The sequence below is a fragment of the Schistocerca cancellata genome, chromosome 1 (assembly GCF_023864275.1).
Source record: "Schistocerca cancellata isolate TAMUIC-IGC-003103 chromosome 1, iqSchCanc2.1, whole genome shotgun sequence".
NCBI classification, from domain to species: domain Eukaryota; kingdom Metazoa; phylum Arthropoda; class Insecta; order Orthoptera; family Acrididae; genus Schistocerca; species Schistocerca cancellata.
In genome coordinates this window covers 380,504,779-380,528,451 of record NC_064626.1, presented here as the reverse complement: position 1 = coordinate 380,528,451, position 23,673 = coordinate 380,504,779, and the positions used below count along the sequence as shown (strand labels likewise).

The 23,673-nt window shown below is 39.7% G+C and overlaps 1 protein-coding gene across 1 annotated transcript in view; it reads left to right on the top strand.

The window, feature by feature from the left end:
* Window positions 1–930: 930 nt before the first annotated feature.
* Window positions 931–23,673, top strand: part of LOC126175084 (transmembrane emp24 domain-containing protein bai) — a 42,124-nt gene continuing 19,381 nt past the window's right edge. The window contains exons 1-3 of the mRNA XM_049921625.1: window positions 931–1,232; window positions 1,310–1,430; window positions 2,609–2,679. Of these exons, the coding sequence (XP_049777582.1) occupies window positions 1,056–1,232; window positions 1,310–1,430; window positions 2,609–2,679 (369 nt within the window). The 5' untranslated portion in view covers window positions 931–1,055. The remainder of the gene's footprint in view (window positions 1,233–1,309; window positions 1,431–2,608; window positions 2,680–23,673) is intronic.

Here is a 23,673-nt window from a genome sequence, read left to right as displayed (position 1 = left end):
TCAGTTAATGGTGCTAGATGCGCAAAACAGCTGAGAATGTGGCGCCACAGCTTGGGACTTTCTGTAGAGTCATCATGAGCTACCGTTCACCCAGGGCGGCACAAATTCTACGTGGTTACAGAGCTTTCAATATGGCGTCAGTTGAAATCACATGGACGGGTATGAATGTGGACAGTGCAAGTTATGGGATTAGAAATGTAACAAGAGTTAAATACAAGGATGACGAAACCCAAATTCTGGATACGAAAATGGATTTGACACTGGGATAAATCACGGACCTCTTACACTTTATAAAAGAAATAACTCTCAGAGACAAAAATGCTATGTATAAAGATAAACTAACCAACAGCTGGCGTGTTATATCATCTGCAGACACGTCACTCTTTCAAGAGTTTGTAATTTTATTGCAGTCGCTGACATAGCCATTTCGAATAACTAGTTTTGAGTTTAACAGATGCCATATCACACTCGGGAGCTATTTTCTGCATATATTCCATAATTTATACAATGCTTATTCTCTCTCTCTCTCTTACACACACACACACACACACACACACACACACACACACATACTTCTGCAGAAAAACATATGTTGCCGTCCATGTAGTTCCAAAAGTTGCGAAATTTACCTGCCGAACACTGATTTCACTGTTTTTCAGTGATAAAATGAAAACACATAGAAAGCGAATTGAATAAAGCAGCAATGACTCCACGATGACAGCGAAAGGATACTTGTGTATCGAAATACTGCACCACGGAGCAGTGGTCGAAGGTAAGTGACGCCACAAAGCACAAAAAAGTTGAACTTCTTGTCGCATGACATGCAGCTGCAGTAGGCCACTAGCTGTGGCGACAGGTTAGTTGCGTGTGTGATCTCGGCTGTATCGATATAGTTGCAAAGATGTTTTACATCAGGAAATGACGTTCACGTGTGAAAATCTTTGAGTAAAGCCAACTCATCTGTGTTTGGATTTGATGCAATGCGAGTGGAAGTTAACAATATTTGACAGTGTGTTGTGCTATATACATGGTAGTTAGCTCTTTCTGTTACAGAAATGGATTTAGTTTATTTATTATTGGGCATTATAGCCGTTATAAGAAATGTAGAAGGAATAATGTGGAAAATGGAACCAAATACTCAAAAATGTTTGAGAGAAGAAATCCAGTCTGACGTTCTTGTGACGGGGGATTATGAAGTATCTCCAGCTCCAGGGCAGAAAGTGGATTATATAGTGGGTTCTTGACAGTAATGATAGAATTTACTATTAATTTGTGGAGTCACTCACTGATAAAATGTTTTCTGATTTAGGTTAGAGATTCAAAAGGTCATATTCTGTCACAGAAGGAGGATATATCGAAAGGGAAATTTTCGTTTGTGACTGAAACGTACGATAAATTTGAAATATGTTTCACATCACGTGTGCCACCCAGTAAGTATTCGAAACTCCATATGAAAATTGTAAATTATGAAAACCATATGTTGTGTGTGTGTGTGTGTGTGTGTGTGTGTGTGTGTGTGTGTGTGTGTGTTCGTTCGCCAGATTTTTTTTTTCTTTCAAAATACTCTTTTTGTACATGCATACAACTGTTGTAATACAGGTAATGAGTGTACTACTTTCGCTAAAGGCGCAAGACTAAGCCGTATATTTCAAAGTTCGTCGATGTTCACTCACATGGGAAGTTGGAACAGGAAAATTCACGTTGTTCCCTCAGTTTAGTAAAATTCTGCAACTACTGCTTTGTCCCATCGTACCTATTTGTAAATGATGTTGATAATTTTTTGTTCTTGAACATATTTCTATTCCTATTGTGTTACATTAGTTTCCCCATACAGAAAACGAATATATCAATATTCGTGTGAAGCATTTACAAATGGCAAATTATAGGAGTCCGGGATAGCTTCTTGAATGACTTTTGAAAGTTGCGTAGTGTACTGCAGAATGCATTCAACTTAATGTTTGGTGCACTAACAATTGTGCTGATGTTGCCTTCAGTCTGAAGACTGGTTTGATGGATTTCTCCACACTAGGCTGCCCTCATCTATACATAGCTACTTCAACCTGCAACCTATAGCCATCTGAACCTGCTCACCATACAGTACATAGGCAAGCTTTGGTCACTCCCTACAATTTTTTGTCCTGAAGCTTCCCTCTTTTAAGAAATTAATGGGGCCTTGTCCTGACTGCGACCCTATTTTCGTCCAAGTTTCGCTATTAATTTCTTTTCTCCCTATTACAGTTCCGCCTCATTAGTATATGTGTACCCATCTAATCTGCAGCATTGTACTGTTGCATCACATTTCAAAAGTTTACATTATTGTCATGGCTGAACAGTTTATCATCCACATTGCACTTACATAATAACTATCATGGTATGAAATTCAATACATAAACAGATTGACATGTAAACCAGAACATGTGAAAAGTCAGCTTTAGTTATGTGGGTATTCTGAAACACTTACGTTCAGAAAGAGATGCCACAAATATTTATTTTCAAAGATATTGCTTTTTGTATTTTTGTGTTGTTTCTGTTTTTGCCCTTGAAGGTTAAAATAGTTATGTAGGTTTTTTGTGTGGAGTGTTTGTCATTTATTTCTCTTTTGCTATAGATCAGAGGGGTGTAGTCCAAGAAGTTTCTCTTATTACCAAAAGAGGTGTTGAGGCCAGAAATTATGAAGGTGTAAGTATTTTGTATTAGATATGTTTCAAAAATGTGAAAAGTGCTAGCAATTTGTAATAACAAAACAGTTATGGAGTAAGAATGTCATCTCTAAAATATATCCATCCCTGTCTGTTGACCCTGAATAATGACAATAAATTTATATATGTAGAGAATGAGGTAATTTTAAGTACGTTAGATATTAAACAAACATTTCATCAGTTTACTTTATTAAGAAAGATATAAAAAAATTTGAGAAATAATCTTTTGTACTTATTGATTTATTTTAAAAATGCTGTCCTTCAGTTTTGGGGTGGGGAACTGGGATTAGTAAAAAATTTGATTCTGTGCTTGTATGTCAGTGTCATGCAGAGATCTAAGTCTCAACAAGTGACCAGTGGACATCATCACTAATACAAACTTCAGCAAATGACAAACGACAAACATAGTGCCACCACAGGAATAGGGGATTTGAGTGGGTGTGTTTTAGTCAAACTCTTCAAACTTGTTAAAAATTTGACAATATCAGTAGGAAGATAGTTGTTTTTCTCAGGGACACAAATGTAACTCTGGAAAGTGCAATATAAATATAGAAATATTATCATGACACATTCAGTGGTTTCACCAATTTGCAACCAGTCTTTCCACTCCCAATGATACCTAGACATTGGGCTACACTACGGTTCACTTTACCATGATGATGTTTGGCAGTGTAGTCACTGGTGGAAGCAGAACAGCGGTATCATAGTAAACAACACAATGTAAGGCATCACCCACAAGAACTAACCAACATATTGTTAATGGAACACATGAATGCTGTCTACAAGTTAAATATGCAAACAGAAAAGAAGACACTATCTCTGTGTCTCGTGATGTCACTCTTAAATTATTTCAGTGGCATGTGTATATTGCTAGTTCCGGGGAAATATGCACAGAAACAAATTTAAAAATCAGTATGTAATAAGACAAAATGTACTTGTGTGTTACGTGAAGCAGCAGTATGGCTATGATTTAATTACATATCTAGCTATCACACCTTAATTTTTTCTATTAATTACTACAATATTTTCTTTCATGTAACAATGGCCAATTTCTTTCATGATATTTGGACATTGTGTTTTTGCTTAGATAAGTACTTCTGGTATTAGGTACTAGCAAGAATGGAGAAAAAAATCCTATATTTTCAGTGTTAGAAAATATACTACTTAAATCAGTACAGTTGCACAGATATTTGTATTGTGCTGTACTCCTTCAGAATTCTACTGCTTTTAAAAGTGTTCTGTATAAAATAATTCACTGCTTTCTAGGTAGTAGTTCCTAGTTATTTATAATTAGGTGTTAGTACATTACATTTAGTTTTCTCGCAGTGTAGGAGATTTGGTGCTAATGTAGTGTCTGTAATGGAAGTCTGAGCATGGAACTGAGGAACGTACAGTTTGGAGAAGCTGTTGTTTTGGTTGATGAATCCAAATGGCATGTATGGAAATACAGAAGCATCCAATTCCACCCGTCTGCTTTGACCCGTGACATCACAAATATGGCGGAAACGACCATACACTATGACTCCAATATGGCCCCTATGATGCCATTATGTAAACATGAACACAAACACGAAAATACATTGAAAAACCAACACACACACACACACACACACACACACACACACACACACACGTTCCACAAAAAACCTAATGAAACTAACAGGACAAGCGTGGGAAATTGGGGGTTTTTGGGTGGGGAAAAAGTAAATATAAACAAATTTAGACACACACCACCATACCAAACCACACAAAAGACGAAAAAAACCGACAACACAAAACTCCCCAAATCCCAACACAATATCCTCTGGAATCTGACACTTTCCTTGACCTGTATAGCTCATCAGCAACTCCAGATACCGAAACATCCACAGTCACAACCATACATTGGAATCGAACACTTCCCTTGACCTATATAGGTCAACAGAAACTACCGATGCCAAATCATAAAACCCAAAACTACAACCACGTCCACAATCATCACTACCTCAAAAAACACAACAAGCCAACAAAATTGGAATTGAACACTTCCTTTGACCTGTTATCCTTAAGACATCTCCACATACAGCCGTCCCTGGTCCGAGATGCCGGAACTTTAGTAAGCCAACGGGTGGGATCGGACACTTCGGTCGACTCGCATGTATACCTAAACAAGCTGTCAAAGCAATTGGTGTTGTGATATGCAGGATGCACAAAAAAATTGTTTGCAAGAAGCCACAATTTGCTGGTGGCCATTCATATTGGTAGTCAACGGGTTTGTTATGCATCTGTAAAAATTGCTGTTGCATCACAGTTGATTATGAATTGGCAGCTTGTGCACGTGGATATTGTTGTAAAGACATACAGTAGGATGTAGTAGCAAAATGTGAGAGACGGGTCTTCTACCTGGGCAACTCGCAGGGAATTCACACACAATGTGCAGGATTGACACAGGGATTTACTAGGATGGATGAGGGAATGCAGTACAACACACCAGTTTTGACAAGTGATGCTGTCAACAAGGCAACTACTAATCTGCACTATTTTATCACTGCAGAGACTATTATGCTGAACAGTTGTATGTGTTTTAAAATCCAAATTATTGGACCATCCTTAGTACCCTGCAGGCATATGGAGGTTTCAGGCTGTGACATTCTTGGTATTGAACCAAACCTGTTAAAAACTTGAAAATATCAGACAACAGTGAGGAAAATGTGCATTTTCATCAGGGTTAAAGATGTAACTACAGAATACACAAAGATGGCCAATGTAATTGTTGAGATATGATATTCTAAGTTTCAACAACCAGCTTAATGGAAATGATTGTACCTGACTCGTGTAAGTTTGTGGATCTTCGTTGATTTTGACTAATCACACCTATCTTTAGTTAGAAAATTATTTAATGAGATGGATAAAAAAATCTACTCACCAAGCAGTGGCAGAACACACACATAAAAAGCAGTTGTAATTGACAAGCTTTCAGAGACAGTGGCTCCTACAGGCAGAAGGGTTTGAAGGGGAAGGAAGAGGGGTGTAGGAAAAGGACTGGAGAGGTCTAGGAAAAGGAGTAGATTTTGGGAAAGTCCCCCAGAGCTGCAGTTCAGCAGAGACTTACTATACAGGATGAGAAGGAAAGACCAGTTGTTGGGGACTGCATCAAACGAGATTTGATAACCTGAGAGCTTAAAGGTGGAAGAGATTACTGCTTACTCATCATGCATGATTTAATAAGAGTGAAAAGCAAAGTGCATTGTACAGAACAGAGGGGGGCAGTGAAAAATGGATGAGAAAGACAATTGAAAGATATAGAACACTGAAATGGAGTGAAGCAAACTGTAGTTAGTGAAGAAATGCTGAGACTGAAGAAATTAATGTAAACTAAGGGCAGGTGGGTAGCGAGAACCAAGGACATGTTGTAGTGCTAGTTCCCACCTGTAGAGTTCTGAGAAGGTGGTGTCTGGGGGGAGACTCCAGATGGCGCGTGAGGTGAAACAGGTGCCGAGGTCATGAATGTCATGTTGTAGAGCATGCTCTGCAACAGGATATTGTGAGTTGCCGGTATACATCCTCAGCCTGTGCCCATTCATCCTGATTGATAATTTGGTGGTAGTCATGCCGATGTAGAAGGCCAAACAGTGTTTACATAACATCTTGTGTACTTTTCCAACATTTGCGAACCATTTTGAAAGATTTTGGAATTTTTTTATAAAAAAATATGTTTGATTGTCGCATTCCTCGATTCAAAATCTTGAAAGACCATCCACTTATAAAGGAAAAGACAATAATGAATTCAAAATTAATCACACTGGACAAACAGTCATCTCCCGGGAGCAAGATGCTAATACTGTGTAACATCGCCTCCAGCTTTGATAACTGCTTGTTTGCAATGTGTGTCCACAAGTTGTTCCTTTAGATATGTAATATCCAGCTGAAACAACTCATTGATGATTAGATCCTGTAGAGCTATCAAATGATGGGGACATTGTTTGCTGTCTTTCACCTGTTCCACATAAGTAGATATTTTCTACAGGGTTAACATTGGGACTTTTAATGGGTCAATTGAAATACAGTAGGTTGCTCGGGCGTACCTCCAACCAGAACAACGGGTGTGCAGCCCTGCGAACACAGTTTTCATCTGCGAATACTAGAGTATCTGCAGCACACTTGTTGTGAACATGTATAGAAAGAGGAACACTTGTTTGCTAATAATGTTGAAATAAACATCTCATTTCATGTTGATGGTAACCTGTATGAGGGGACACAAGTCATGATGTGGAAAACAATCTCAAAACATGACATAACCAGTTCTGGACTGAACGGCATCCTCCATACTCTGTGGGTTAAATGCTTCAATTGGAGCATTCAGCATTCGAGGTTGCCAAGAATTCGGCTCACCAACTGTGACCTGATATGAGTGCCTAAGTGCTAAGACGGGCTTGCACATTTCTGCCACTGCCACATCATGCTATCTGAGTGCAAGGAGGGCGAAGTTGGGGAAACTGTGAACACGCCGCATTGAAAGGGCAATGCAGTTGCACTGCATACAACTTGGTTTTATGTTTCACATTTCTTAACAACATAGTTCAAAACCAAATGTTTTCAGTATTATTAAATTGTTTTTGGTGCACTGAAGACATAATATAGTTTTCATCTGCTGCAAACTGCCAACACACAGACAGCCATAATTTCACAGATTTTCACTCTCAGGTTGCTACATAGTTGTGATTTATTTAGTGTCATAATAAAAAAAAAGTGTCACACACGTGTTGGTCAAAATGTTGTAGCACTTTTGCAATCTCATTATGGACTTTAACATTAGAGGGATTAGTGTTTAAAATGGGACTTACCTTGCAGATTAATCAGCTACATCTGCATGTGCACGGGGTCACTGTCAACTGAAATGGCAAACAGTATCGAAAACAGATGTAAGTGTGGTTGGCAGTATCCGTATAATGTTCAGGAGACCTGCCATGCAATTCTTTCAAGGCCACACTGCATTGTTTGAACCTTAAATTTTCTTTAAGCCTAGGGAGTTTAGGGAACTGGACTGCATTTGTCGGACTATGTCCCTTCAATACAATTTTCTTTTTAAATATATCCCCATTAAATCATAAGTGGTTTCTCACCTTGCAGTGTCTTACTATGGGCAATTTGCAGTAAAGTCTGCTTAAAATGCAAGGTCTGCAATCCATTCTGGATGTTCTCATTTTCAATTCTGCACACCCTTTTTCCTAGCAAGTTTTAAATAAAAAAATTGTTCCAGGCATGCCCGTTGACTTAACCAGCGAACTTTACAGTAATATATAAAGTCTCCATACTCTTCTTTCAGATCCATTTGAATGCTCCTGCAACTGACAGTGGAATAAAGTGTGTGAATTCAGAAATTTTACTATTCGTGCCACCAATTTCTTCACATGTTCCATGCCTGCAAATTTAGCATAGTGATTTTTGATGTATAGAACAATGAATCCAGTCTGTTGATTGCATTTTCTGCTCTTTTGTTGTCAGCTAAGTCTTGGAATTCTTTCTGCTTGGTTTTGTAATGTCGTTTCATAGTGAATTTGCAGTACCCGTCACTTATGTGATTGCATAATACGTACTGAGAATTCTCACTCTTCTCTTGTCATTCCCATCCTTTTAAAAAGTCTTGCGATAATAGATCACTAAACTGCCTCTTTTTGTGTAGACAGCTACTGGACACATGAATGTCCTTCGTGCTACGAATAATGAGTGAAGGGTACAGGGAACGTTTCTGACACCACTATTCTGCGGAACTGTAGAGAGTTGTGCCGACAGACACTTGCAATATTTAATGAAATGTTGTACATTTCCGGGTACTTCAGAGGACTGAGCAATGCTGAAATATACCAGGCCTTGTTTCGCATGCCCTGCTTGCATCTAGTCTGGCACACCATGGCCAGCCCTGCTTTAAATCATATAAAAAGAGGCAAAATTGGACCACACTACATACCTTCAGACAGCTGCTGACCAGTTTTGTAGTTGTTTGTGACAATCATCTTTGGTCCTTGTTGGTTATGATCTTTCTGTGATGACAGATCTGCCACGTTACCTGACTGTGAGTGGTACTCCATCGCTTGCAGACACACAGGATAGTCTGCATTTATATACGAAATAACCAGGCAGTTTCATTCACTTTATGGTTATGTCCACATCAAAACACACTCTTTTCTGCCATGTCTCTAAGTCAACTCATCTTACTGTACTGATTCAATTCAGCCAACAGACATGCACATCTATGACATGAGACAGGAGTGGATGGTCAGATGAGTGTCTGGTGCCAGTTCTATACCATTCACAGCACTCTGAAGTGACCACTATACTGTTGTAAAGGAAGGACTGAAATTTTGCCAAGTGATCTTGCAAAAATATTTGTTTTGTTTTGTTTTAAACCCCACAAGTCATAGCCAGTTTCTTTTACAATTTTTGTTTGTTTAAATATGCATTCAATATGTTCTGGGAAGTAATTCTTTCTGGATGAGAGTTACTGCGTATGTCATCTAAGATATTGCCTTTAATTTGTAGGAGCTGCTTTGTCACTTTGGAAACTGCTGTGTACATGTTTACCTAGATTGGAAAAAATGGCTGGTGGGACTATCTTTACTGCACCATAATTTAATAGCTCCTTCATAGAATGTACAATCTCTGTATTCACATTAATAATTTCTTCGCACATAAATGTATTTGATTTCTGTGTTGAACAGCAATTTACATTTGGTACTGTAAGTTTAGTTCAGACTAGTGCAGAACTCTTTGGATAGTGGTGCCAGCTTATGCTGTATAAATGTTAGTGGTTCTGGGTGCTGTCTCATAATGAACTATTTGTTTATTGTGATTATTTTACTCTAATCAATCAAATTTTTCCCTTATGTTCCTCACTAATTTCTTGGGTTGTGTAAAATGTCATCTGTTTAATTTCTTTATTTAAATTCTGTTCTTTTTGTGTATCTGTACTCCTGATGTTAATATAAATAATGGAAGGAGTACAGATGACCACTCGTCATGTAGTTGAGCAGTTTGCAGGCACATAAACATGATTGAACACTTAGCTTGAACTCGCCATGGTGTAAGCAATGTGGGGGTGGGGGTGGGTGTGGGTTGCACACAGTGGAATGGAGTGGATTGGGAGGAGGAGAATGAAACAGAAATGGGAGATTGCTGAATTGGTAGATAAATATTCTTCGAAGAATTGCAGGATCCTGTCAGCGCAATTCAGAGAAGCCGGTATTGTTCAGGAGAAACTTGGGTTGACACCGATTCTGAAGTTTAGTTCAGCAGCATATTCTACCACTAGGTGGTCAACTTTGCTGGTGGCAGTTTGGCTGTGGCCATTCATTTGCGTAGTAGTCTGGATGGTGGTCACACCCACATAAAAGGCTGTGTGACATTGCAGTAGATTTGGTATATAGTACCACTGCTTTTTATAGCGTAGGATAAGCTGATGACAGAATTGGCGTAGCATGTGCTGTATGGACCATACGTTAGGTTTTATTCTACAAGGATATAACTCATGTAGCAAGGGGCTGGGGGTAGATGTGGCATAATGATAGACCAGAATATTTTGTTGATTAGTCCGCCAATATTTTGTTGATTAGTCCGCCTCTGTAGCGTAGCGTTACCGCCTACCATGCAGGGGGCCCGGGTTCGATTCCTGGCAGGGTGTTGTGTGTCCATCATCATTTTCATAATCATTGACTCGCAAGTCACCAATGTGCCATCACCTAAAAAGAGCTTGCAATACGGTGGCTGAACAACCTCGAGTGGTGTCTCCCGGCCAACAATGCCATACAATCATTTCATTTTTTTTGTTGATTAAATGGACAGTGGGATATAACTTTGGTGGGAAGGATGCAACATCATTTTCAGACATGTTAGTCGAAGTGCTGGTGTACGCTTTGGTGAAGATGTTTGTGTCCAAGGTAGTATTGGTTAATGAGAGGGAGTTACTCTGCAGTCGATTTGTGCAGGTACTTGGAGGATTGGGGGCATGGGAGATCTATTTGCAGCCTAGGTTCAAATGTTAATGCCTGTCTTTGAAGGCATTAGGAAGACCTCAAACCTACTGGATAAGGAAGTGTCCATCATTGCAGGTGAGCTGTCCACTGGTGGCTGTAACATGTGGGAGACACCTTTTGCATGGATGGAACAGCCGCCTTAAAAATGTAGATACTGTTGAAGATTGATGGACTTGGATGTTGTCAGAGTGTTTCTGGAGTAATCTGAGAGGGAGGTAAAAATGTATTCGTTGTCTCCAAAGCTTCGAAACCTCAGCTTTGTTTTCTATCATGTTTATGTGCATCAACTATACAGTGAATTCATTGATTAATTTGTTGTGTTCCTTCCTGTACTCCTAGCATTATTTATATCCCATCCAGGACTTCCCGGCATCACACTTACTTGTGACTCAGATGTAACTTCAATGTGATTTTTGAATGTTCCCAGAATGAGATTCTCACTCTGCAGCGGAGTGTGCGCTGATATGAAACTTCCTGGCAGATTAAAACTGTGTGCCTGACCGAGACTCGAACTCGGGACCTTTGCCTTTCGCGGGCAAGTGCTCTACCATCTGAGCTACCGAAGCACGACTCACGCCCGGTACTCACAGCTTTACTTCTGCCAGTATCTCGTCTCCTACCTTCCAAACTTTACAGAAGCTCTTCTGTGAACCTTGCAGAAGAGCTTCTGTAAAGTTTGGAAGGTGGGAGACGAGATACTGGCAGAAGTAAAGCTGTGAGTACCGGGCGAGTCGTGCTTTGGTAGCTCAGATGGTAGAGCACTTGCCCGCGAAAGGCAAAGGTCCCGAGTTCGAGTCTCGGTCGGGCACACAGTTTTAATCTGCCAGGAAGTTTGATTTTTGAATGTTTTGAAAATGTGTGGATGCATTCATACTTGTCTTCATGATGGTGTAGCATGTTTGAGATGTGGAATATGATGGGGAGTGTCTCGACTACTGCTTACAAAGAGAGATCCTGTGGCTGGGATCAACTTTCAGAAAGCGTCTATATGATGGTGTTGGCTAGGGTTCCAGATATCACACCCTGCAGCCATTTATCAAAGTGAGCCCTCATTTGCAAGTAATAGAAAAATGCATGTTGCACATTGCTTTAGAGCCTTAAAAATAATAAAATTAAATAGAGCAGCAGTGTAGCGTAGTGGTTAAAATACATTCATGACGTGCAGAGTTGTGGGTTCAAATTGCATCAGGTATTTTTAAATCTTTGTCGAAATGACTCTGACATTTTTTATACAGTTCTTTGGTTCTATTTTTTTATTTCTAATCCTTTACCACATCATTTTCAACAACTTACAGACTTTATTTGCTCTCATTTCTTCTTGTTGTACTATTTCATATCAAATTGTCCGTTTGATTTTGAATTTATTTATTTATTATGTTGATTTGATTTATTTCATTTTGGAATTTTATATTTTCATCCATGTTTTGGCATTTATTTCTATTCCTCATTTTTCTTGAATTTTCTTACATTTATAATCCCTTTCTCTGTTTAAATCTTCATCCGTGTTATTTTTTCCATAGTGCAATATGAATGTGTATTTTATTTCTTTGTACAACTATCACCGTCCAAAAAAAATTGTGTCTTGTAAAAAAAAAAAAAAGTTTTCAATGTCATTTCACAGCTAGAATATATTAGTCCATCTTTTATTCTCAACTGATAAATTGGCATTTTAAAATCTTTAAATGTTACGGTAGATAAATAAAAATAAGTAAAACCATAAACACAACGATTCAAAATGAAATGGTATAAAATGAAGAAAGAATGAGAGCAAATAAAAAAACAATACATTGATGAAAATGAAAATGGTGTGGCAAAGAATAAGAAATGAAGAAAAATTGCATTTTGACCAATTAATTTAATAAAACTGATTGGTTATTAAGACAAAGATTTAAAAATAAAAAATTTCAAAGCACCTGATGAGATTTGAACTCATAATTTTCTGCACGCCATGAATGTATCTTAACCTCTGTGCTGTGCTGTCACTCGGCTTAATTGTATTTGTTCAAACTGTAGAGGATCACAGGAAATTCTTTTTCATGGATTACTCACAAGCAAGGACCCAATTTCATAAATGATTGCAGGGTGTATTACATGGGACCCTAACATGCACCACTGTATAGATGCTTTCAAAAAGTTGATCCCATCCATGGGGACATCTCCCTGTTAGAATGACGCACTCTTTGGTGACTGAAAGGTCACTGTAATGAAAATTGGTAATCGATTGAAGACGCGTGCTGGGATGAACATTTCTCAGATGGCCCACTTGCTGCCGTTTTTATTTAAATGGTACAGTCACATCCCATACAAAGAATTAGGGTGAAAAGAAAATTCTGTGCTGGGGTCCTTACATTAGTTCATAGTTTCATAACCTAAGCAGAAGATTCTGGTGTACTTGTATAAGATAAATGCTCAATTCTGGCATGTACTGCTGTATGTATCATGTGTAAAATAGTCAAGAGCTTAAACTGTGAAAATTTCAAGGAGACTAACAGACATGTGACACACAGCACCAGAACTAAATGGTGATCCTTATTTTTGTGTGTATTGATCTGTATTGCTTTCTGGTTATTTAATAGTAGAACATCATCTGGTTAAGTATCCAGAAAGGACAATGATGTTACTTAAATGTTTTGTGTAATTGTGTTGGTAATTGTGGCAAACAATTCAGTGTACAAAACCACTGAATGTACAATGTATTTACAAAAGGAGTGCTCTTGATATTAAAGGTTCATGCGATATTTTCCATAAAATAATTTTGTAGCACATGATGTACAGCTGAAATCTCAACATAGGCTGTTCCATAACCATCAACTTTGTCTTATGACTAGAACCAATTTAATCAAAATATCCACGGGTGTACTGCCGGTCTACAGTGTCCAACGGGCACAATATTTCGGCGATCAAACATGCCGCCTTCATCAGGTGAACTGACGGACTGAGCTCCTGTGAATGTGCCGGCACGGAGATCCGTACGCAATGGCTGCCCAGGAGGAACTGGGTTCGGTGGCGGTGGCGGCCGATTTAAATACCCTCCATCCGCACCACGGTCGCGCGGTGGAACAGATTGCGACGGCATCTGACATGACGTCGGTGTGATGGCTCTGTCCGCCGTGGTCGTCACAACTATACATTTGCTCGATTTACTCTTGATTAACCCAATCACTGGGTCCCAAGCCTTGCTAAGATTATAGCCACAGTCACGGTTTATGAGGTCGTCATTGGTGCGAATTTCGATGGCCTCTCTAACAACGCTGTCCCAGTATCTCGACGTCTGTACCAGAATCCTCGTGCGTTCATACTCCATAGCGTGATTTTCCGACAAACAATGTTCATCAACCGCCAACTTGCTCGGATACATCAGTCGAGTGTGCCTCTGGTGTTCACGGCATCGATCCTCGACGGTATGCATCGTCTGACCAATATACGACTTGCCACATTGACACGGAATCTGGTACACGCCGGCCTTCCTCAAACCGAGGTCATCTTTGGCGCTCCCCACCAGTGCATGAGTTTTATTCGGAGGACAAAACACAGTTCCGACTCGGTGTTTCTTCAAAATGCGGGCGATTTTCCCCGAGAGTGCACCTGTATATGGAATAAATGCAGTGCCTACCTCCTCCCTCGTGATTTCATCCATCTCCACAGGTTGTGCTGTAGTGATTGGGCGGAGAGCACATTGAATCTGCCACTCTGAGTACCCATTTTTTCGAAATACAGTTCTCAGATGTTCCAATTCCTGGGGTAGACACTCTGCGTCAGAGATAGTGCGCGCCCTATGTACTAGACTTATAAGTACCCCATTCCCCTGTGAAGGGTGGTGGCAGCTGTCTGTGTGCAAATACAGATCAGTATGCATTGTCTTCCGATACACCCCATGACCTAGGGTGCCGTCAGCCCTTCTCTTGACCAAGACGTCAAGGAAAGGTAATTTACCCTCCGTTTCAGTCTCCATAGTGAATTTGATGTTGGGGTGTATGGAGTTTAGATGTGTAAGGAAGTCAAGGAGTTTATCCATACCATGTGGCCAGATGACGAATGTGTCATCCACGTAATGGAAAAAGCAAGTAGGTTTCCATTCGGATGACGACAGGGCTTCCTCCTCGAAGTTCTCCATGTACAAATTCGCTACCACTGGTGAGAGTGGGCTACCCATGGCGACTCCCTCCGTTTGTTCATAGTATTCTCCATTAAAAAGAAAATACGTGGAAGTCAAGACGGGCCTAAAAAGTTCAGCGGTCTTCTCGTCAAACTTCTGATTAATCAATTCTAGTGGCTCTCACAAGGGTACCCTCGTAAACAAGGAAACGACGTCAAAACTCACTATGATATCTGACTCATCCAACCTGAAGCTATCAAGGCGTTTAACAAAATCCACGGAATTACGGATGTGATGAGGGCATTTACCCACATAAGGACTTAATATTCCCGTCAGGTATTTGGCCAACAAAAATATAGGTGCCCTGATGTTGCTGACAATGGGGCGTAATGGTACCCCCTCTTTGTGAACCTTCGGGAGTCCATATAGTCTAGGCGGTACCGGACCTTGGGGTAACAATTTCTTAGCGTCACCCTCCGGTAAATCTGCGTCCTTGAGAAGCGACCTCATCTTGTTCTCCACCTTCTTTGTAGGGTCAACGCTGATCTTCCGGTAGGAATCGTCATTTAGCAGGCTCTGCATCTTATCACTCCAAGGTCACAATCAGTCTATCACAGACATCAGGCTAAACTACAGATCGGTCTGTCCCTACAACTTTCATTCCCAAAAAGCATAGGAAAAAATTGGAATTCATGGCAACTTTTATGTGATGTGACCATATGTAACTGCGGACACTTACAGATTTTTGTGCTCAAGTGAATAAAAAGTTCTTGGGTTTCCAACTGCGTCAAGTAATTAAAATTACATGAGCTTTCGGCCATTGTCAAGTGATATGACTGCCAGTGGGCTGCTGGTGCACTCCTTATATACACTAGCTGCCAGTTGTGATGTCACTTGTGCCCACAGCATCACCATAAACAGGCATATGTTTGTCTTGGCGTCCAATGCGCCCGCTTCAATCACACGATCACTGGATCCCCTACTGAGCTGCAGGCCATCATCTTTGTTTAAGGTGTTATTGGTGATCTTTATTTCAATGGCTGCTTTAATTACACAATTACAGAAGCCATTTGTATGAGCCATGACAGACGTATCATGAAGTTTTACCCGGTGTCCATTTTCTAGGGCTAGCATAGGTGATAAAACATCTTCTGCTCCTCCCTGCATCATTTCACAGTGCATACTGTTTGTCTGACAGAAGACTGGCCATGCTTACAAGTATCTTGTAGACCTCAGGTGTTCTGACACCTGCTACGTCTTTAACAGGTCTGAGTAATTGAGGCATTTTCGTTGGAGGCCTGAAATCGATTTGATCTTGTCACATCAGCAGGCGGCTTAGCTTGCCCAATACGGAGCGACAGAATGGCAAGAAAGCAGATTCTCTTCCTGCTTCTTGTCGGTCTTGTTGTGAGTCTTGCTTGATGTCACTTCATTTTTTTGATAGATGTTATAACTGTTGTTCATTAAAGACCTTCCATAGGTGGTTCAGCTCATGGGGGCAGGTTATCAGCATCTGATATCATTCTTGCACAATGCGCCAATGGTTGTAAAACGGTGCACTTCTGTCTGGATGATGATGGCTGATGGCATGCAAGTACAGATGTGCTGGATGAGAATCTTGAGTAAGGACGATGCATCATCTTTTTCTACCTCCATAGTAAACTGAATGTTACTGTAATGTCATTGAGGTGTTCCAACCCTAGTAGACTTCAAGTCCTTAGGGCCAAATGATGAACATTTCATCATATTGAAAGAAACAACTAGGCTTTAGTGGTGCCATGTCCAAGGCAATATCCTCAGAATTCTCCTTGAAGAGGTTTTCAACGGTTGGAGCTAACAGGCTACCCACTGCTGCAATGCTGTCTGTCTGATCGTAATACTGGCTGTTGTACAGAAAATAAGATAATGTAAGTGTGTACCTTAATAGCTTGTCCATTTCACTTACAAAGAGCTGGGGTACTAGGTTCAAACAGTCTTTGATAGGCACATTTGTAACTTTTTATTCAGTGTAACTGCCACGAGAGTATGCATTCTTACATTTGATACTCAGTTTGCCATTCTTTTCATGTCTCATTGCATACCTGAAACCTGAAACTATTCCCCCTACATATGTGCTGCCAGGTTGTGATGCTAGAGGCAAAGCCCACTTGTTGGCACCACCCTTGTCAACATTAGTCGATCATTTGTGTGTCAGGATGGAAGAAATATTACAAAGGGAATGCATAGAAAAGATGTTGAAAAGCTTAAACATTTTGACAAAATTAGCAGCTGTGTGCATATATTTATTATTAGGAAAAATATTAAATGGTATTGATAGTGACTTTGTCATGAGTAGTTCTATCTTAATTATATATGAAAACCATAAAGAGAGGTTAGCATTATATGTTGCCAATGTATTGCTTTTCTCCAACATACTCTGTAAGCTGGTTTGCCACGTTTGTCCCTTCAGTAAAAGTTTGTATATACATAAAAAGCAGGTCAGCTTACAGAGCATGTTCAAGAAGTTGTAGATTGGCAACATCAGGGTTGTAAAGAGAGAGTGGTGAGATAGGTCCGCCCAAGGGTCCAGGAAGGAAAGGATTAAGAATTAACAGTCATGTAGGACAGTGCTCCTAACTCTTGTGTTTCTGTCTTTTGCCTGTGAAAAGAAGCTGTTCCCTCAGCCCAAGACTGTAGACACTTGCTGTATTGATGTCATTTTGTCCAAGTAGTTCATAAAAAAGCAGCTGCTGCTGCTACTACTACTACTAGTACTCAAGAGGCATCCATTGCTAACATGGTTTTTGTGAGAATAGCATGCTTGGTTCACGCAGCTACAGCCAACACAGCTACTTATGTTCAACGACAGAACTCTCACTACTACTACTTCACTATGGTATTGCAAGACCTCAAAGGTTTTTGAAAGAATGCTGAAGCAGATAACGCTATTTGACCAAAAGCTTTTGATTTTTACCAATTTCTGATAACTGAGGACTGAAGCGAGAAGTAATGGTTGAGGAAGAAAGCAAAACATGTGGAAGAGATAATAAGCCTTCTGTGACTAATTATTAATATTGTTAGTCATTGCACCTGTAGACAGCTACACTCTGTTCATCTAACTTGAACCCTTCACCTACTTGACTACCCTGCAATTTGCAATTAAGGCTCTTGTGTAGAGAAATATATGCTGTGCCTTAGGTCATCAGCTGCAGTGCTCAAACATCTGGTGTAACACTACTTATGTGGTAGGAATTTTGTTATTCTAGAGCAAATGAAACTCCTACACACATTAAAGCATTGAAAGTCCTAAGTTTCTTTGCTATTCAGTGCTGGATGTTTAATCCTTGTAGGTCGTTTATAAAATCTCATTGGACAATTGGTTTCACTGCATCTGCCAGTTGTGCCAATAAGAAACAGCGTACAGTAGGTGTCGTAAACAATAAGATATAAATTTTGTTTTATTTTCAATGTTTCTATGAAGTTTACACAGTTCACAAATTTTTTACTCTAATGATACATTCATTTTTTGCGCAATATTTGCCAGCAGTATAGTACAGTCGAGTGACATTTTCTCAGTGGCGCTTCATTTCTGTTAAACCTACTCAAAATATATAAAATTTGCTAAATGTGCATAGAAGAAATTGCAGAAAAGTAATTTTATGGAGAAAGGAGGAGGGTGTACAGAAGAGTTTCTCCAGACCTAAATTTTGTTTTTTATCTGGATAAATTAAAAAAAATTATAATATGAATTACTTGGGAAAGATAATGATAAATATTTAAATAATACAGATAGCTGGAGAAGAGAAGATAGGACCATTTTGCTCCCACCAATGTAAGAGAGACTAGACTTAGAGTATAAGTATGTCCAGTCATTGTGTTGATTTCTACGTGACAAAATGTGGGAGAATGGAACCTTACAAGTGTCATTTTCAGACTTTAAAAGGATGATGGCCCATGTGGATGCACAAATCTAAGTGTTTCATGGACTTTCCTCATCGTTCACTTTTAAAACAATGCCTGTATACCAGAAGGAATAACACACATAGAAGATTCTGGTAGTTATATGTATACTGTTATAAGAGTAAATATTTCTTGTACTTCATACTGCACTGTGTCAACTGTAAATTTTGTTTTAGATGTATGTGTATCTTGACATTCCTTCACAAAGTGATATATTCTTTAATTACTGACAGTGTTTCAGTATTTAAGTTCATGGTTTGGTCACATGTAATTGGATCTCGGCAACTGAAATTGCATTGGTAAATGTAGACAGCTTATTCTGTTTCTTTGTTGCATATACCAGAATTTTTTAGCAATAGTATAAAGCCCACTGCATGCCAATGTTTTTACATTTGTTCATTTGTACTATATTTATTGGTCTTAATTTTTAATTTTATTTTTGTATCATCCGTGTTCGTGGCTTCCGGTTCTACAACTAAGATGGTAATTTGATTATTTTAGTCATTATGCTTGTGGGTGTGATTTTTTGACAGTGTGAACCTTACAAAAGTGTAAATCAATGATATGTCTTCCACTTAACCCCTTCCATTTTAAATAACCAAAATTTTTGTTGTATAAGAAATCTGTCCTGTCTGTTGTTGTGCTGCATGAACATTTGGTTTTAAGACTGAGTATAGTCACCAGTTTTGATACCCAACACTAACATGTTACATTTGCACTATAAGCTGAGAGTTTACATTTTGAGGAGCACTGTACCTGAAAATTAATTTTTTATTCTTGGCTTGCAAATATTAACCTATATATGGAAATATTAAAAATTGTCTTACATCCAAGTCACTCCCTCTTAACAAGTGATAGTCTTTAATTGGCATGCTTATAAACATTAATTATTTTTAATTTTAATAAGTGATACAAAATTTCTTCTGTGTGTTACATGACACATCACAATGTATGGTTTTAGCTTACCCTTAGAGATGCCTTCTTGTGTCTGCTTTCCAGTAGCAGTTCTTTCTTCCCACCTCTAAATTTCTGCCAGTGTACCACCATTAACCATTTAAAATGCATCATGAGTCAGCTGTTTTACGAGAGTGTTGTGGCATTTCTCTAATTATGGTTTATGATAATTAAAGATGTCCAATACGTCAGAGGGAAAGATTATCTTCCATTTTGTGTAAAGTTGAATTTAATTTAAAAATGGGTGAATGAAAATGCAGATGCAGTTAAGAATAGTTAGTGAAAATGTCTTACAGAAATCATTGTAATAGTTATAGTAATGCAAAATATTTTAAGTATTAGTCTGCCATGTGAGAGGGTGAAGGTAGATCAGCTGATTTGTATTTCAGTTAAGTTTTACCTTGCTGCACTCAGTAATATCCTTTAAGTAGTATTTCTTAAACACACAGTATTCAAGGTCTTAGGCTGTCAAGTGAGAACTGTTTGTTTGATTTTTAAATTAGATTTTGATTTAATATACTTTCGAATCGTTGTACAGTCAACACTTTAGTTTCATGTTCTCATAGTAGTGTGTGCTTTCTTTTGTTTACATGTTGTTCACTGATCGCTGTAAGCTGCATATAGCAGCTTTACAACTATTTTATATGTGCTTCGCTCCCACCTTTTACCAAGTCAGATGTACAAAGAGCCATGTGGCGCAGTACAACCCAGAACTATCCATCCTTAGCCACAGAACTAGTCAAAAGATTGCATTATCCTGATCATTCATGCAAAAATTACATATGTAGTACATCAGTTGACTAAGTGACTTGCTTCTTCTGTGACATTATCAGTACACATTTTGCAGTGTGGAATTTGTTTCCATGTACTTGCAGAAATTGCAAAACTCATCTGTGTGTGAAGTTCATAATTGCGAACATTTAACTTCTTTATTTACTTATTGACACACTGCTGCAAGGTCCACCATTCTAAGTATGTGGAAAAAGTCAAGCCGTTGGTAGCTCCTTTAATAATTATGTATTGTTAATTTGCTGTTAACTGTATGCTTACTCTGGCTCATATTATTGCAATAAAATAAACAGAATAACAAAAATACTATGCAAATGATAGATTGTTATTCACCATATAGAGGAGACATTGAGCTGCAGACGGGTGCCACTCCCTATAGTGGAGACATCATTTCTTAGGACTTGTCAGATTAAGCAGAAGTGCTGGCAGCTCCTGAATGCCCTCTGCTGCCTGAGCAATACCAATTGGAGTGCATATCACTCTACTCTCCTGCAACTCTACAAAGCTCTTGTTCAGTCCCACCTTGACTACGGGAATTTGGTTTATGGTTCAGTGGCGCCCTCTGCATTGTGGTTACTAGGCCCAGTGCACCACCGGAGTTCAGCTAGCGATGGTAGCTTTTAGGATGAGTTCCATGATCAGCCTACTGGTGGAGGTGGGGTCCATCCATTGCAGATCAGACGCCAACTGCTCGCTGATTACGTCACACACATTCGTAGCTCTCCTGAGCATCCAAATTACCATCGCTGTTTGCATCCGATCTCTTCTCTGTGAACTAGAGTCCTTTCCTTTACCACCTCCCCTCGGGACCATACACGTACACCTCCATGGTGTATCCGTAGGCCGCAGCGTCAGCTTCAGCTGAAACTTTTGCATGGCCCTAAGGACTCAGTCCCTCCTGAGGCTCTCCGCTGTCATTTCCTCTTGATTCTTGAAGCATCTCAGGGCTTTGTCATAGTCTACACTTAAGACACTGGTGGTTGGTGGTCACATTGGCTTCGGTTATGCTCAAGCAGGACAATTGAACAGCACTACTTGCTGGATGGTTGCAATGTTTTCACTGCAGAGCTGGTGGCCATATCCCATTCTCTTGAGCATATCAGTTTATGCGCTGGTGTCCTTTGTCTGTAGTGACTCCTTGAGCAGCTTACAAGCTGTTGGCCCATGTACCCTTGCCATCCTTCAGTAGTGACCATCCAGGAGTCCATCTTTTCCCTGGAACAGACCGGATGTTCAGTGGTGTTTGTTTCGCCCCTGGGATGTGTCGGAATCCCATGAAATGGTGGGGCCAAATAGGCTACTCAGAAACCATTTGTGGAGATCAGCGTCACTGAAACTGACTTGCGTTCGGTATTATGCCACAATTTTTTTGGGATTTGGGATATGGAATGTCATAATCTAGATATGCCCAATCAACTGCGTGCCATAACGGAGACTACAAATGTGCGGAAGTCCTCCATACGGGCCTCTTGCAAGGACTGTGGTCCTCTGCCAGCTTAACATTGGTGATGCATGGCTGACCCATGGCTATCTCCTCCACTCCAGTGTAGGTACAACGGCCAGTTGATGGTGGCCTACATTCTGTTGCAATGTCCTACTTTTCAGTTACCAGACTCGTTCCCAATGTTTTAGGTGACAATGCCTCATCGACTGATTTAGTTTTACATTTTATACATGGGGGAGGGGGGTGTTCATTGTTCCATGTAAGTTTTAGTGCATGTCCTTTGTCAATCTGTGTTCTCTACCCTAATGCTTTTAGGTTGGAGGTTTTATTGTGTTGCAGAGTGGCTGGCTTATCCGTTTTTGTTCTTTTGACCAGCCAGCCGCAGTTCTCTGCTCTATTGTTTTAATCCCTTCTATTTTTTCTTGCTTCCTCTGTGGTCATCTTATCTCATTTTGTCCATAGTAGTGTTGGCTACCCTTCTGTAGTTCTTGTGGTTTTTCTTTCCTCCAGGTTTGGTGTGGTAAGTCTTGTTTGTTTCATTCTTTCCCTTGTGGCCTTGTTTTGTAGGACCAAGAGACCAATGACCAAGCAGTTTGATCCCTTCCCTCTCCTCCGCCCCCCCCCCCCCACCTCCACTTTTTCTTAAACCAACCAACTAGAGTTTAAGCTGGTTAAATTGTGGCACAAAGCACATCTATGGGCTTCTCTGGCCAATACAAAGAAGGCTGCAAAATATTCAGGTGAATTATCCCTGAAATTGCAGCTGGCAGATTGAAAGTAGGCCCGGTTATCTCGCAAGCTGTTCTGTTAAGTAACAAACCACTCAAATTTAATTCTAGCCTTTGTGCTGACATAAGCTTCCCTTGCTCAAAAAAGTAGCTGCTACTATCATCTCGTCAAAGGTAGAGTACAGCCAATGTGCCTCAGCCTGCTGAAAGTACAGTTCCAGCTTGATCACTTCTTTATTGTGTTCTCTTATCTCCTTTTGTCCCATTAGCAATTTTACTGTACAGAGATCCTGTCCCTCTCCTTGTCATATTCAAACATTGTGATTTCCCCTTGGTAGCATTTTTGTAACTTTTTACATATTTTCCCTTGTCTTTTATAATTAATAACAATTATTGCTTTCAATATCCCCCACTTTTCACTCCATCAGTTCTCATTGATGCTGTGAGTACCTCGAAATAAAAAGGCAAGTTTTTGTGCTCTGGTTGTAAAACCAACCCCAACTCTGGCAATAGTTCCTTCTGTACTATCCATAGACGTTCTTAATATTGATCTGCTGACAAGAAGTCCACTCCTAGCTGACCTCTTATAGCCTGCTGCATAGCCTCTTGTAGTTCCGTTACTTTCCCTCGTGCTTCCCAAACATTATCTTTATGGACTGCAAACATTTTGTCATTACTCCTTCCTTATCTAAGACTTGTAGTTCCCTGATACTCTGATTAAATGCCTCTTCTGTAGCTCTGGCATACCGCATTACTTCACCAGTCAGTTGTCGTAGTAGTCGTTGTGTTATGCAATGTGTACCTCTCTAAAGTTGCAATCTGTTTAGTGTGCCATTCATTCACTGTTTTGTTCCCTTTTTCCCAGTGCTTAAACTCTTCTGCAGTGTCGTTCATCCTTCGAATGTCTTCCTCATCAGTAGTGCCAAATATGGTTTTCATAAGCCAACCTCCAGCGGCCATCCAACCCCGCTTTCTTCGCATATGTGGAATAATCCCCAGTACCAGGGTCATCTTG